The sequence below is a fragment of the Limulus polyphemus genome, unplaced genomic scaffold, assembly GCF_000517525.1.
Source record: "Limulus polyphemus unplaced genomic scaffold, Limulus_polyphemus-2.1.2 Scaffold4613, whole genome shotgun sequence".
Lineage (NCBI taxonomy): Eukaryota > Metazoa > Arthropoda > Merostomata > Xiphosura > Limulidae > Limulus > Limulus polyphemus.
In genome coordinates this window covers 70,442-84,954 of record NW_013670223.1, presented here as the reverse complement: position 1 = coordinate 84,954, position 14,513 = coordinate 70,442, and the positions used below count along the sequence as shown (strand labels likewise).

Genomic DNA, 14,513 nt, shown 5'->3' with positions numbered 1-14,513 from the left:
ATAACTAACATACTAGTGAGTGGTTAAAGAAATATGTAACCAACATACTAGTGAACAATTACATATATATATATATATAACATACTAGTGAGTGGTTAAAGAAATATGTAACCAACATACTAGTGAACAATTACACATATATATATATAACTAACATACTAGTGAGTGGTTAAAGAAATATGTAACCAACATACTAGTGAACAATTACTTATATATATATATAACTAACATACTAGTGAGTGGTTAAAGAAATATGTAACCAACATACTAGTGAACAATTACACACATATATATATAACTAACATACTAGTGAGTGGTTAAAGAAATATGTAACCAACATACTAGTGAACAGTTACACAGATATATAACTAACAATGTGAATAATGACACAAACATTAATTGAATTGAATTTTATGGAAGCAAATATCTTTGATTTGTTTAGCTAAAATATTGACCAGTCTTTAACCTCATTTTTGTTGCTTTTATAAAATATTGGCAACTTTTCACCCTTACTTTTGTTGCTTTGCTAAAATATTGGACAGTTTTCAACCTTCGTTCCATTGGTATCTATATAAAGGCCATTGTGTGTCCCGTCATGCTTAATTTTTTCGAAATAGGAGGAGTCATAAAAGCCAAAATGCATTTATCCAGATAGGATAGTTCGATTATTGTCTGCCCATTACGATTTTAATGACCCTGAAACCTTATAAGTGTAGTGAGTGTTGGTATAATAAGCCTAAAATAAAAACGTAGTGTGGGATCTTCTAGCCTAGAGCCAAGTGCATAAGATTTATCATGAAAGTAAAAATATCGATTCAATTTTAATTCATTTCTGAATTAAGTTATTTTCTTATATCACTAACGTTTTAAATAAGAACAAACCTCTTTAATCAACGAAGACTCTAAATTAAGAAATCAAGAAATATTTTTTCCAGTTTTTTTTTCTATACATTTAATTTTATACTTTCAATTCATAAACTAACAACAACATTGGGTTTTATTTTTATTTTTTGTTGCTAAGCAACATGACACAAAAGCCATTCTTGGAACGCACTGTTATCAAAACGAACTGTTAATCTGAGTGATTTTTTACCAACAATTATTCTGTGAATACGCCAAGAATTCATTTCGTGAATGATCTTAATTTTGATTGGCTCACAAAGAAACTTACCGACGTTTGATTGCCTCTACTGGATCATTTTCCCTCTGCATTGGTCAAGCTTGATTTCGCAAAATTTATCTATTTCAGTTAGCTATGAAATCTGAAGTTAGGGTAGTTATAGGAGGTAGTACTTGCCCCGTCATTTTTGACGGGCTATACGCTATTACTAAAATATTACTTTGCTAAAATATTAGCCAGTCTTCAACCTCGCTTTCACTGCTTTTCAATATTATTCTGAGGATTAAATCGCTTACTGAAGCAGGCCTTTGTACAGACTATTAGTTGTAGTATTTTTAGTATTATTCTGAGGATTAAATCGCTTACTGAAGCAGGCCTTTGTACAGATTATTAGTGGTAGTATTTTTAGTATTATTCTGAGGATTAAATCGCTTACTGAAGCAGGCCTTTGAACAGATTATTAGTGGTAGTATTTTCAGTATTATTCTGAGAATTAAATCGCTTACTGAAATTGGTGACTATTAAATTTTGGAAAGGTTAAAACTGATTTAAAGTATTGAATATTTTGAAAGATAATTTATTTAATTAGGGTTGGCGGTTGATGATAATACTATAAAAATTGATCAATTTGCTTTCCATAAGTATAAGCGATCGATCCATTTTTTTTAACATGTAAAGGGACGCATTTTTCGGGTGTAATTTAAATAAAAATATTGTTCTTATACATCAGTAAAATACTATGCTGTCTGTGTGCTAATGATGTGTATGTAATTTAAATAAAAATCTTGTGCTTATACATCATTAAGATATTATGCTGTACATATGCTAATGATATGTGCGTGGTTTAAATAAACGATGATTTGAATCAACTTTTGTAAATGAATGTTTAATTTTATTCTCGAACAAAAATAGCAAATCTATAAAACGCTGATCAGGGTGTAGCCTGTTGGTTAACTGAATATCTAAGGTTCGCTCAACACTTTGGGGCCGTGGGTGCATTATAAGAGTGACAGTAAAAACCCAATATTCAATCATACAAGCGTTGGCAGTGGGGGCTGTAGACTAACTGCTTTCCCTCTGTCAGGTCAAAATTATAAATGGCTATGCGCGGGTAGCCTCTGTGTAGCTCTGCGCAAAATTCTGAAATAAACTATAAAACGTAAGGAGTTTTAAATCGTCTTTAACTGGATCTTAGCTTTATGTTTGAATAGTTTGTACTTTAAACTTTCAGACTTAAATTAACTGGATTTTAGCTTTATGTTTTTTAAGTCTGAAAGCTTAAAGTACAAACTATTCAAACATTAAGTTAAAAACGAGTCATTTTAAATCTGAAAGTTTAAAGTACAAACTATTAAATGACCATGGGGAAAAATGTATTTCACGTGAAACTGTCATTGTTTCTGCATTTGTTCCACTTTTGACAAATAAAAAATGATGGCTTTGTATCACAGATCTACGTGGCAGGTTTTAAATGATGAAAAGTACATAACTAGAAACTGCTGTGGGTTAACCCTTTACTGGAAAAGACCTCGTATGAGATGTAGAATATCTCTGATGCTACCAAAAGGGACCTTCCGCACATGTTTAAAATATTTTCTTCTTCTTGAGTTTCACTAGCAGTTTTATTTCAAAATTGAACTTTTTTGTCGGACTTGCCTGAACAGGTTTAGTTTCAATAAAGTATTTATTTCCACGATTTTTCATAACCTTGTTGATTTGTTTTGTATTTTTTATTTTAGTTATTTTTCTGTTATTATTGGAAAGTCTTTAGCGCCCCTATATTTAATACATATATATAAGTGACGAAAACTATACCCGATGAAATAATATGAGGCCTATAAGTAAAGGTAAAGAATAGTTTTTATCGAGTCGGTCAAAAAATTGTATATTTTAAAATACCTTTGGACTGAATTCATATCTGTTAGAATCATGTCATTCGAAATAATAATAGTATTTTTAAATATTCATTTATAATCAAGTAAAGTTGTGATAAGAATTTAGAAAGAAGATAGGTTCGCTATGATAATAAGCTATATTAAAACAATTAGGCCTAACTTGTGACATGACAATGAATTTTTGTGAAAAGACTCCTACTATTTAGCAAATGAAGCATGGATCTCAGTTTTTGAATACGTTCTAAGTTAAATATCTTTGTTTTATTAAACCAGCTTTTTTATATTTATATAGTTTAGACCAATCTTTTAGTGAGCCTTTTTTTTTAATTTGATGTACCGAATACCGATATTTGGCTGTAATTGCTCCGGAGTTATTTTTATACTGTGACAGAAAATGCCAACCGCCATTTTTTGTTACTAGCGAAAAATGCATTGTGAGCCAGCTCATAAAAAGTATAAAATAGTGATGATTTATAAATATTTGAGGATATATATATATATGTTATGTAATAAAAACACAATAACACTATCTCGGTTTGAAACGCTCTGAATGTTTTTATTTATTTATTTATTTCTAGCTAATGAAAACAATACAAGAAGACACTTAAAATAAAAATACAATCTATGAAATTCCATAAATCCTAATGAGCATAATCAATTTCATTCCACTCGGCCATATTGGATTTGTTTGTGTTTTCTTTGTTTTGTTATTGTTATTGTGGTTGAGGTTTTTGTTTTTCTGTTACTTTGATTTTCTTCTCACCCACCCCAAATGCATCTAATTCAATCAGTCGTTTATTTGAGAATGTTCAGCCAAACATTTAAGTTAACTGTATTGAAACAGGCGACTTTCATGAGCTGAATACGCGGTGTAGTTCATTTAAATAATTGATCACAAATACTTTTTATGTTTTATGCCTTTTTTTACTACATTCTATAATCTAGTGTTTCATACTTTTTCTGGTGATTAAAATCACACAAAAAATTATTATTAAACTTCTTTATCAAGAGTAGAGTCTAAGTTAATATATAGTTAGCTAGTTAACCAGTGGTCCTTTGAAAGATTGAAAGAATCAAAACAGGTTGTTTTTTCTTTTGTTTTTTAAGATATTAAGACATCGCTTAATGACAAGCAGGACAAGTAGTGTTAATTAAATTTACACAGGGGACCTTCTGCTTTTTCTCCTTAAATACACGCAACGTCTTAAGCTGTCATCCAATCCTAATATTCAGAGTTTTTAAACTGCACATAGTGGTACTTGTTTTTATATCTAGAATAAAACCCATTAATTTTTAAGATAATAATACTTTCAACTTAGTGCCTGTGATTTGCTGGCGAACTGTGTTTGGCTGTCGTCTTTGGCTAAGGCCACGTAACTGCGAGTTTCTTACAGCTGTTAAAAGCCGTATCTTCAAAGATTCAGAATATCTGAGTGACTAAACTGTGTTTGGTATCCATAGTAGGGCCCGAATAATGAGAAGACAAACCTGAAGAAGGGCTAAGAAGAACTGAATAGGGACTAGTTGGGCACGAGATAGGCGGAGCCAATGTGTGGGCGGGACTGACTGCTGTCCGTAATGAGCACGAGCCGGAGGAGGCGGGCCACCTTGTTTCATCATCCTCCTTGTCCTTACCTAAAGTAAAACGGCGAGAGAAAAAGATCCATGTTAGTTGTAGGGTAGGCACGGCTAATAACCATTAGTTTCATTAAAACTAAGCAGTAAGACGCCAGGAAACACATTTTCCCATTTTCAGAATGAATCCCCAGCGCTGTTTAATACTACAGAGCAGCCTCAGAGGTCCCCCCCCGACCTGTCGCTCCCTTTTAACGTAACGCAAAGTGTCTCGTGCATCGATTTCTGCAGCTGATCGAAGACAGATTGCGGTTGTTTGCTGGTGAGAGAAGCCAGGGTCTGCCGTAGACCATCTACTAACCAGTTCTATATCTGCAAACATGTCTTTCAAACGGCCTGGCTTATTGAATAAACGTCAGCGTGCTACAGTAGAATAAAAAATTTAACGTGCCAGGGGGATACGGAAGGAAAAGCTCACACATCCTGGTAAAACAACAAACAAGCAAAAATAAAAATGAAATAAAGTATAGTTTTAAAAGAGAGAGTGGTGCAGTATGGGAATACCCATGTCCATGGCTAGGCTTGTGTAACGTCGATGCACAAATTGATGAGCTCTGATATTAGGCGAAATGTCTCTTCGGCACTGGATATGGCATAAATATAATATGGTTGGCATATTATTCTTTGCATTCACGCATAAGTCTTCAAACTATTGCTTATTAAAGCCTATTTGCTCATATTTTCAAACGGATATTTATAACCATTTGAAACAAATGTGAAACAGGTTTTTACGTGTTTTAGGATTAAACAGAGAATATAAGGAACATCCATAATGTGATGAAACATTAGTAGTTAAACTTCTTAACAGCTTAACTCGTGGTAATATTTAAACACTATTAATACTAGAAATAAACGACCTTATAACACCAAAATGTACACTGGTAGTCATGGGACTTGAAACAGATCTGGTGACGTCTTCAGTTCATTGTGTAAAGTACGTGTACACTGGTAGTCATGGGACTTGAAACAGATCTGGTGACGTCTTCAGTTCATTGTGTAAGCTACGTGTACAGTGGTAGTAGTCATGGAACTTGAAACAGATCTGATGACGTCTTCAGTTCATTGTGTAAGCTACGTGTACAGTGGTAGTCATGGAACTTGAAACAGATCTGGTGACGTCTTCAGTTCATTGTCTAAGCTACGTGTACACTGGTAGTCACGGAACTTGAAACAGATCTGATGACGTCTTCAGTTCATTGTCTAAGCTACGTGTACACTGGTAGTAGTCATGGAACTTGAAACAGATCTGGTGACGTCTTCAGTTCATTGTCTAAGCTACGTGTACACTGGTAGTAGTCATGGGACTTGAAACAGATCTGATGACGTCTTCAGTTCTTTGTGTAAGGTACGTGTACAGTGGTAGTCACATGTTTTGCTTGTGAGAAGGCTTGGGCAGAAGAAAGTATACTTGAAAGACGTTATTAATGAACGATGCATCTGTCTAGATAGTTTTCGACAACGTTTCGAACTGCTTGCGCGGATGACCTAATGCGGATGTGCTCTAACAGCTCGAAACGTTGTCGAAAACTTCCTAAACAGGCGCATTGTTCATGATTACCAACGTCTTTCAAGTAAATAAATAGTATATTAATATCAGTAACAGCATTCTCGTTGTTAGTCTTATTAATTATGACATTTGCAATGCTAGAACTACTGTTTGTAAATGCCAGTAGATAAACCGTATTTAAACCAATATAAATGGTCTTGAAGTGAACGTACTGCAATCCAAGAGGTATAAATACGTAGATACGGGGGTTTGAAATACGTATTTCTCTACGTATAAAACCCTACAAGCCCTGAAAAAATAGGGAGGGGGTTAGAAAGTAACATCCCTACATAATGAGTAGTTTCTGGAAACGTGAAAAAACATATTTATCCCTTCCTCAATCACCCCTAAATATAAGGGGTGATCAGCCCAATAAACCTTCCCTCAGTATATAGGTTAATAGATATAAGCATTGCGAAAACTTTTGTGAGAGAATGAACATAATACAAATCAATTATAGGGATTGATTGTAAAACCAAAGTTTTACAGTAACTAACGATTCATGGGGGGTACGAGAGAACCTTTGAAAAACACGAACAAAATAAACCCCACTTCTCGAGATTGGAGGGCAGTCTTGATAAGTTACCAACGTATTCCACTAGTTAGCCTCCAACGTTTACTTACTCTTGAATTATTATCTTTTGATTAATGTAACCCACTCTTAAGTTGTTTTTTATAACAGTTTTGTGCGTCAGAGATACGCGACATAAAAAGATTGGGAACCAGTGCTCTAAGCTATAACATCCATTCTCTACTCTTAGTGATGTACCTGTTTTTGGCACGGATAGCTTACTGTGATGTACCTGTTTTTGGCACGGATAGCTTACTGTGATGTACCTGTTTTTGACACGGATAGCTTACTGTGATGTACCTGTTTTTGACAGTAAGCTATCCGTGTCAAAACAGGTACATCACAGTAAGCTATCTCTGCCAAAAACAGGTACATCACAGTAAGCTATCCTGTTAAAAACAGGTACATCACAATAAGCTATCCGTGTCAAAAACAGGTACATCACAGTAAGCTATCTCTGCCAAAAACAGGTACATCACAGTAAGCTATCCATGTCAAAAACAGGTACATCACAGTAAGCTATCTCTGTTAAAAACAGGTACATCACAGTAAGATATCCCTGTCAAAAACACGTACATCACAGTAAGCTATCTCTGTTAGAAAAAAGGTACATCACAGTAAACTATCTCTGTTAAAAAAAGTTACATCAAGGTAATCTATCCATGACCTGTACACAAACACGTAACTTTAAAACTTGTTTTTAACTTTAAATCCTCGTCTGATTTTATTTAATTAATTTTTTCTTTAAGTTATTTGCATTAGTCAATTTCAGTTTCAAACCAAAATATTTTAACATTCTTTAACTGATACCAGTTTCAACCATAAGGACTGACTATGGATAACCTTCCAGTAGTGACGTACACTAGCCACCAGGTCTGTTTTAGTAGGGATATGTAGCGATGTCTATCACCGTAACACACAAAACCAACCATTTCCCAATTCCGTTCAGCCTAGCATAGCCTGGTGGTTAGGGCACTCTATTTGCAATCTGAGTTCAAATACCACCATCAAACGTGCTCGCCCTTCCAGCCGTAGGGACGTCATAACGCGACGATCATTCCCACTTTTTGTCAGTAAAATAGTAGCTCAAAAGTTGGCGGTGAGTGGTGTTGACTAGCTGCCTTTTCTCTTCTGAGTCTAGTCTATCACTTCTAAATTAGGGACGGTTAGAGCAGATAACCCTCGAGTAACTTTGTGTGAAGTTCAATAAACGAACTTCTGGTGATGAAAACTGACATTAGATTGAAGATGTTTTACTTGTTTGTAGCCCCCCAGTGGTACATCGGTTTGTCTACGGAGTTCCAGCGCTAGAAACCAGGTTTTGATACACGTGGTGGGCAGAGCACAGATAGCCCATTCTGTAGCTTTGCGCTGAACTTCAGAACAAACAAACAAATACTTGTGTGTAACTTAAAATATATAAGTTATGAACATTAAAGTTAGGTGGTTCATGTAGCTGATTATAGCGAATTAAAATTTGTATCGAATCCAGTATCAAAACAACGTCTTAAAGAAGTGATTGTTGATTTTCAACAGTAGCCTTATAAGAATTAATACACGTCATATAGAATTACAGTTTGAGAGAAGCTTACACAAGATTCTCGTTACCTACATTTTGAGTGTGGGCGTAACCTATTGGTTGTCAGTGGATCGGAAAATCCAAGGTTCAGACCGCGATATGTTGCTAAACGAGTTCCGTCCTTTCAACTGTGGGGGGGCGTTGTAATCATGTTAGAAAACCCCGCTATATGGTTAAGAGTAATCTTGTAGACGGCGGATACTGCTACTAGTTGCTTTCCTTCTGATCAGCAGACTTAAAATAGGGGTGACTATATGCCCGAGGATGATATTTTCTTTTTTAAAGATTAAATCGCAATGAAAATGGGGTACCTCGGTGTGACTACTAGTTAAAATTTGTATTAAACCATTGGGGTAGGGATCCTCAGTCTGAGTTCTTTGGGGCCTCAAGGTAAGAAGTTTGGGAACCTCTGAAGATGTCGTTCAGATTGAGGATACTAAAATTGTCTCGACAATGAAGATGATCTAAGTGGTCTAAGTAACAACACTTACCATCAAGTGGATTTCGATGATCTAAGTGGTCTAAGTAACAACACTTACCATCAAGTAGATTCCGATGATCTAAGTGGTCCAAGTAACAACACTTACCATCAAGTGGACTCCGATGATCTAAGTGGTCTAAGTAACGACACTTACCACCAAGTGGACTCCGATGATCTAAGTGGTCTAAGTAACAACACTTACCATCAAGTGGACTCCGATGATCTAAGTGGTCTAAGTAACAACACTTACCATCAAGTAGATTCCTATGATCTAAGTGGTCTAAGTAACAACACTTACCATCAAGTGGACTCCGATGATCTAAGTGGTCTAAGTAACAGCACTTACCATCAAGTGGACTCCGATCCGGAGAATCCAGAATCAAGGAAGATACACCTTTACACGTTGCTTTTAACGCCATATTGTTTTTGTTGTTGACTTCTTTGATACTAGGTGGTGCATTGTCGGCCACTGTATCACCTGTCGTTCCATCTTTGGAATTACCCGTGTTTAACTTGTTGTTCGTTGTGGTATGGGGTGATTGTTTTTGTTGTTTCAGACGTTCTTGTTTCCGGAACTTGGCTCTTCGATTCTGGAACCATACCTGGAGTAGAAACAAGATACTGTGGATAAATTACGACACGTGAATGGATCTGGTCCATATATATGTGTGTATTTGTGTATATATATATTATGTATTCACTGTTGGAAGAACCTCTCTGAATCTCCACTAGGGGATATGGTACAGTGTTACTTAAGATTTTGGTAGATGTGCTAATAAAAAAAAACCTGGAAGGATTTCTCTTAGAAACTACTGAACTGTATGCCCAGAAACGTGGTCTAGTGATTAGTGTCATTTCTGGCTGCGGATCGAGAGGTCTGGGGTTCGAGACTTGATGCCACACTCCGTACTTTCAATTTCAGTGCAGCCAATCCCTTTTATTTGGGTTATTAAGCTGGATAAAACCCTTGAGGTGGCGGGTCCTTCTCTCTGGCTGCCTTCTCTCTGGTCAGTTGTACAAAATAAGAATGGCTACACCTGATGTATAAGTTAAACGACTATTATTAGAAGGGTTTATATTGGGATTTTACAAAGTTAGACACTATCTTGGAATATCAGTACTTATTTTAAAGGTTTCACCACCATCCTGCGGTCTAAGAATAAATTATTGTGTAAACTACGTGTACAGTGGTAGTCATGGGACTTGAAACAGATCTGATGACGTTTTCAGTTCAGCTATGTGTAAACTGGTAGTCATGGAACTTGAAACAGTTCTGATGTCGTTTTCAGTTCATTGTGTAAGCTACGTGTACACTGGTAGTCATGGAACTTGAAACAGCTCTGATGTCGTTTTCAGTTCATTGTGTAAGCTACGTGTACACTGGTAGTCATGGAACTTGAAACAGATCTGATGACGTTTTCAGTTCATCGTGTAAGCTACGTGTACACTGGTAGTCATGGAACTTGAAACAGTTCTGATGTCGTTTTCAGTTCATTGTGTAAGCTACGTGTACACTGGTAGTCACGGAACTTAAAACAGACTTGATGACGTCAACACCGCTTGCCATTAATATAAGCTAACGTAATAACATTTTTAAAAATTATATTTCGTTCTCTATACTCACCCCTCAGATTTGAGACGTGTGGTGAATATAAGAACTTCATTTGCTTGTCAGACACTTTTCTCTTACTTGGAAGGTTAGTATTTACCGAGGTAGAACACTCAACGTTCATTTAGGCTTCTTTATATGAATCATCAGTTACAAAGAAAGTTATGTTAAACTTTTGAATGAAAGCTCACGTCATAAATCCAGATTATATTTTTATTTTTCGTGACACCATTTTGGATTACACGTAGTTTAAAATTTTTTCGTGACGGTTTTTTTTTCTCTCTTGTTCTTCAAATTAAACTTACTATTCTTCATCGAAAGTGTTTGATTAAAGAATGTTGACACTTTTACCAAGCGAGCAGTTTCTATATGGAAGACCACACACACACGCGCGCTCACGCTCTAACTTCTGCTACCAGGTACAGCCCTGACAACAAGCCCCAGCCAAATCCACTGTTTACACGTCAATTGAGTCCGCTCGAGCTACCATCGCTCGAGGCCTGGGTTAGCTTCTCCTATTCGCCCAACAAACGTCAGTATCGACTGGGAGCTCTAATTGGCTGTAATCTAATTATGTAATCGAATCTGACTATGGTCAAAGATCAGACACAGAAGACCAACTAGTATCCCTTGGGTAAAAATGTGTGTGTGTGTGTGTGTTTAGAGAAAAAGTAACTTACTGGAAGATGTGAAACAATTGAAACTTTAACTTGAAAAGCCTGGTAATTTAATATCTGTTGTAATATTTTTTTTCTTTCTCCTTTAAGAGGTAAATATCTGTTGCAGCATTTAAGTTATAATGGCCGAATAAGCTAGCAGTTTCAACAGCAATACGTAAATATTGAGAAATTCGAAATTATTTCCTACCCTCTGCTGCTAAAACAAGACTTTATCTGGTCTGCGTCAGGCTTAGATGTCAAGTGTTTGTCTGACCGATTTTTGTTTGTACACCTTCAGTCTGCCATATTTGGGAGAAAGATATTTTACAGTTAAAAAGCTCAATAGATCAAGAAACTACACGGTACTGTAAGAAACTACACGGTACTGTAAGAAACTACATGGTACTGCAAGAAACTACACGGTACTGGAAGAAACTACATGGTACTGCAATAAACTACATAGTACTGCAAGAAAATACACGGTACTAAAACTACATGGTACTGTAAGAAACTACATGGTACTGCAATAAACTACATAGTACTGTAAGAAACTACACGATACTGAAACTACATGGTACTGGAAGAAACTACACGGTACTGCAATAAACTACATAGTACTGTAAGAAACTACACGATACTGAAACTACATGGTACTGTAAGAAACTACATGGTACTGCAATAAACTACACGATACTGAAACTACATGGTACTGTAAGAAACTACATGGTACTGCAATAAACTACATAGTACTGCAAGAAAATACACGGTACTAAAACTACATGGTACTGTAAGAAACTACATGGTACTGCAATAAACTACATAGTACTGTAAGAAACTACACGATACTGAAACTACATGGTACTGGAAGAAACTACACGGTACTGAAACTACATGGTACTGCACATCAGCAAGAAAAGCAATTCGTAAAAACATAGTAATTATGTCTTATTTAGTCCTCACAGCCTTGATATCTTATAGGAATTATGTCTTATTTAGTCCTCACAGCCTTGATATCTTATAGGAATTATGTCTTATTTAGTCCTCACAGCCTTGATATCTTATAGGATTATGTCTTATTTAGTCCTCACAGCCTTGATATCTTATAGGGATTATGTCTTATTTAGTCCTCACAGCCTTGATATCTTATAGGGATTATGTCTTATTTAGTCCTCACAGCCTTGATATCTTATAGGGATTATGTCTTATTTAGTCCTCACAGCCTTGATATCTTATAGGGATTATGTCTTATTTAGATCCCACAACATCGTTTTCTTTTAGGCAATATTTATGCCCGAACTAAATAAAACAAATACTAATAAGGTGAACAGATACATTACTCGCGTCAATTTTTAAACTACTACGTTACAAGCATGGTAACTGTGATGATAAAGAAATACTGCGAATCAATAATACGTATGCTATGAACTTACAACTTATAATTAGATTTAAAACACAGTTAATTATAACAGCAGCAACAAGCTAGTTTAAAGAACACGTTTTAAAATATTATTACTGACATAAAACATGATCATGAATGTAAATCGTAAACCGTATTTTGAAAGACAATTAGACCTTTAGCATTACAGTCGGTTCTTGTAGCGTGAAATTTATATTTAATAAAAGTATCTCAGTGAGACTAATAATCTGAAAATAACAAAGTCTAGTCAATTAACAAACTTCTCTGCGCTAGTTGTTAGGTTTCATGTGAAGAAACATGAAAACATATTTGTTCCGCGTAGTGTAAGAGAAAGGTTTGTTAAATTAGGCTATCTGATCTCACCACCGGGGATCGAACCCCCGGATTTCAGCGTTGCAAAGACCGAAGTCTCACCAGGAGACGTGTAAGAGAAAGGTTTGTTAAATTAGGCTATCTGCTCTCTTCTGTTCACCGCCGAGGATCGAACCCCGGATTTCAGCGTTGCAAAAAAAACAACGAAGTCTCACCAGGAGACGTGTAAGAGAAACTTCTAATTTCTCAATTCACCTTTGAAAGTCGCGTTTTCTTTAATTTCCCGCGATATTTTCATTAGCTACACCCACAGGTCAGCGGACAGTGCATGTTTTAACATAACAATATTATTTGAGTTTTGCAGACTGTTGGTTTCGCTAGTGGACAGTTGTTCTGAACCAGAGCGGCCTTTATCCGATCTTTTGGTATTTTCAACCTCAATCGTATCTCATGCGACACGTGGATTTAAACAGTTAGGTTAAGCATAGCTATCTCCTAATTTGGTATTGTTGACCAGGGATAGAAAAAATCGGTAGGCATCGCAGGTCATCTGTGCGACTACTCTTAAGCGAATAACGAGACTGACTGTCACAGCTGTAACACCTCCACAGCTGAAAGTGCAAAGCATGTTCATCGGCTCGAACATTGGACTTTCCGTCCGCAGCCGTGTACGCTAACTACTAAACCACACCTGGCCCTTTTTTTATTTATGATTTTAATACAAATAATAACGGTAAAATTATGAAATCGGATAACTCTAATGACAGCTTAAAGTTCGTTTATGAATTTGGCTATTTTTCTTGAATGAATTACTACATCATGGTTACCGAAAACTTTAGGCCTTGCCTCGATCGTTTATTTCTAAAATATATGAAAAAGAATAATAATTATTAATTAGTGATCGCTACTCGATAGCGTTAGAAATGACTAATAATTTTGGTGAATCTAATTGGCCAACTGAAAAATAAAAAATTAAGTACACGACGTCATAAAGTAGATTCTAAGTGGCCCGATTTAGGTGTAGTGGTGAAAAAAATAAGTATTTAGGTATTATGATAAATGGTGGTTTTTAGATGTGATACTAATGTTATTTGTTTTTGGTTTAGGGTTAGAAGTTGTTGTTTGAAGTCAAGCACAAAGCTACACAGTGGGCTATCTGTGCTCTGCCCACCACGAGTATCGAAACTCGGTTTCTAGCATTGTAAGTCTGCAGACATACTGCTGTGCCACTGGGGAGGGGGCTAGGGTTACAAACCTAATATTAAATAACTAAGAATAGTACTTAATACGGAACTGCTTCCTAATTAACGCCCCTGGGGGCGTTGTAAACTGCAAAGGGAGGGCACTAATTATATTACTTGTGCTGTTCCGGATTCTATTTTTCACATGTGATTTATTGATTTCAATGCTAATAACTGTGTATTTGATTTTGTTTTTATTCTTTTTTTTTCAAGCCAAAATTAAAAATAAAAGTGGATTATATGTTGGATTACCATTGCTGTCACACAAGGTAGGCCCGGCATGACCAGGTGGTTAGGGCCCCGGCATGGCCAGGTGGTTAGGGCGCTCGACTCGCAGTCTGAGGGTCGCGGGTTCGAATCCCAGTCACACCAAACATCCTCGCCCTTTCAGCCGTGGGGGCGTTATAATGTGACGGTCAATCCCACTATTCGTTGGTAAAAGAGTAGC

The 14,513-nt window shown here is 36.1% G+C and overlaps 1 protein-coding gene across 1 annotated transcript in view; it reads right to left on the bottom strand.

Annotated features, from left to right (window-relative positions):
* Positions 1 to 3,566: 3,566 nt before the first annotated feature.
* Positions 3,567 to 14,513, bottom strand: part of LOC106471423 (paired mesoderm homeobox protein 2A-like) — a 19,877-nt gene continuing 8,930 nt past the window's right edge. The window contains exons 3-4 of the mRNA XM_013932024.2: positions 9,174 to 9,429; positions 3,567 to 4,650 (exon numbers count right to left, since the gene is read on the bottom strand). Of these exons, the coding sequence (XP_013787478.2) occupies positions 4,436 to 4,650; positions 9,174 to 9,429 (471 nt within the window). The 3' untranslated portion in view covers positions 3,567 to 4,435. The remainder of the gene's footprint in view (positions 4,651 to 9,173; positions 9,430 to 14,513) is intronic.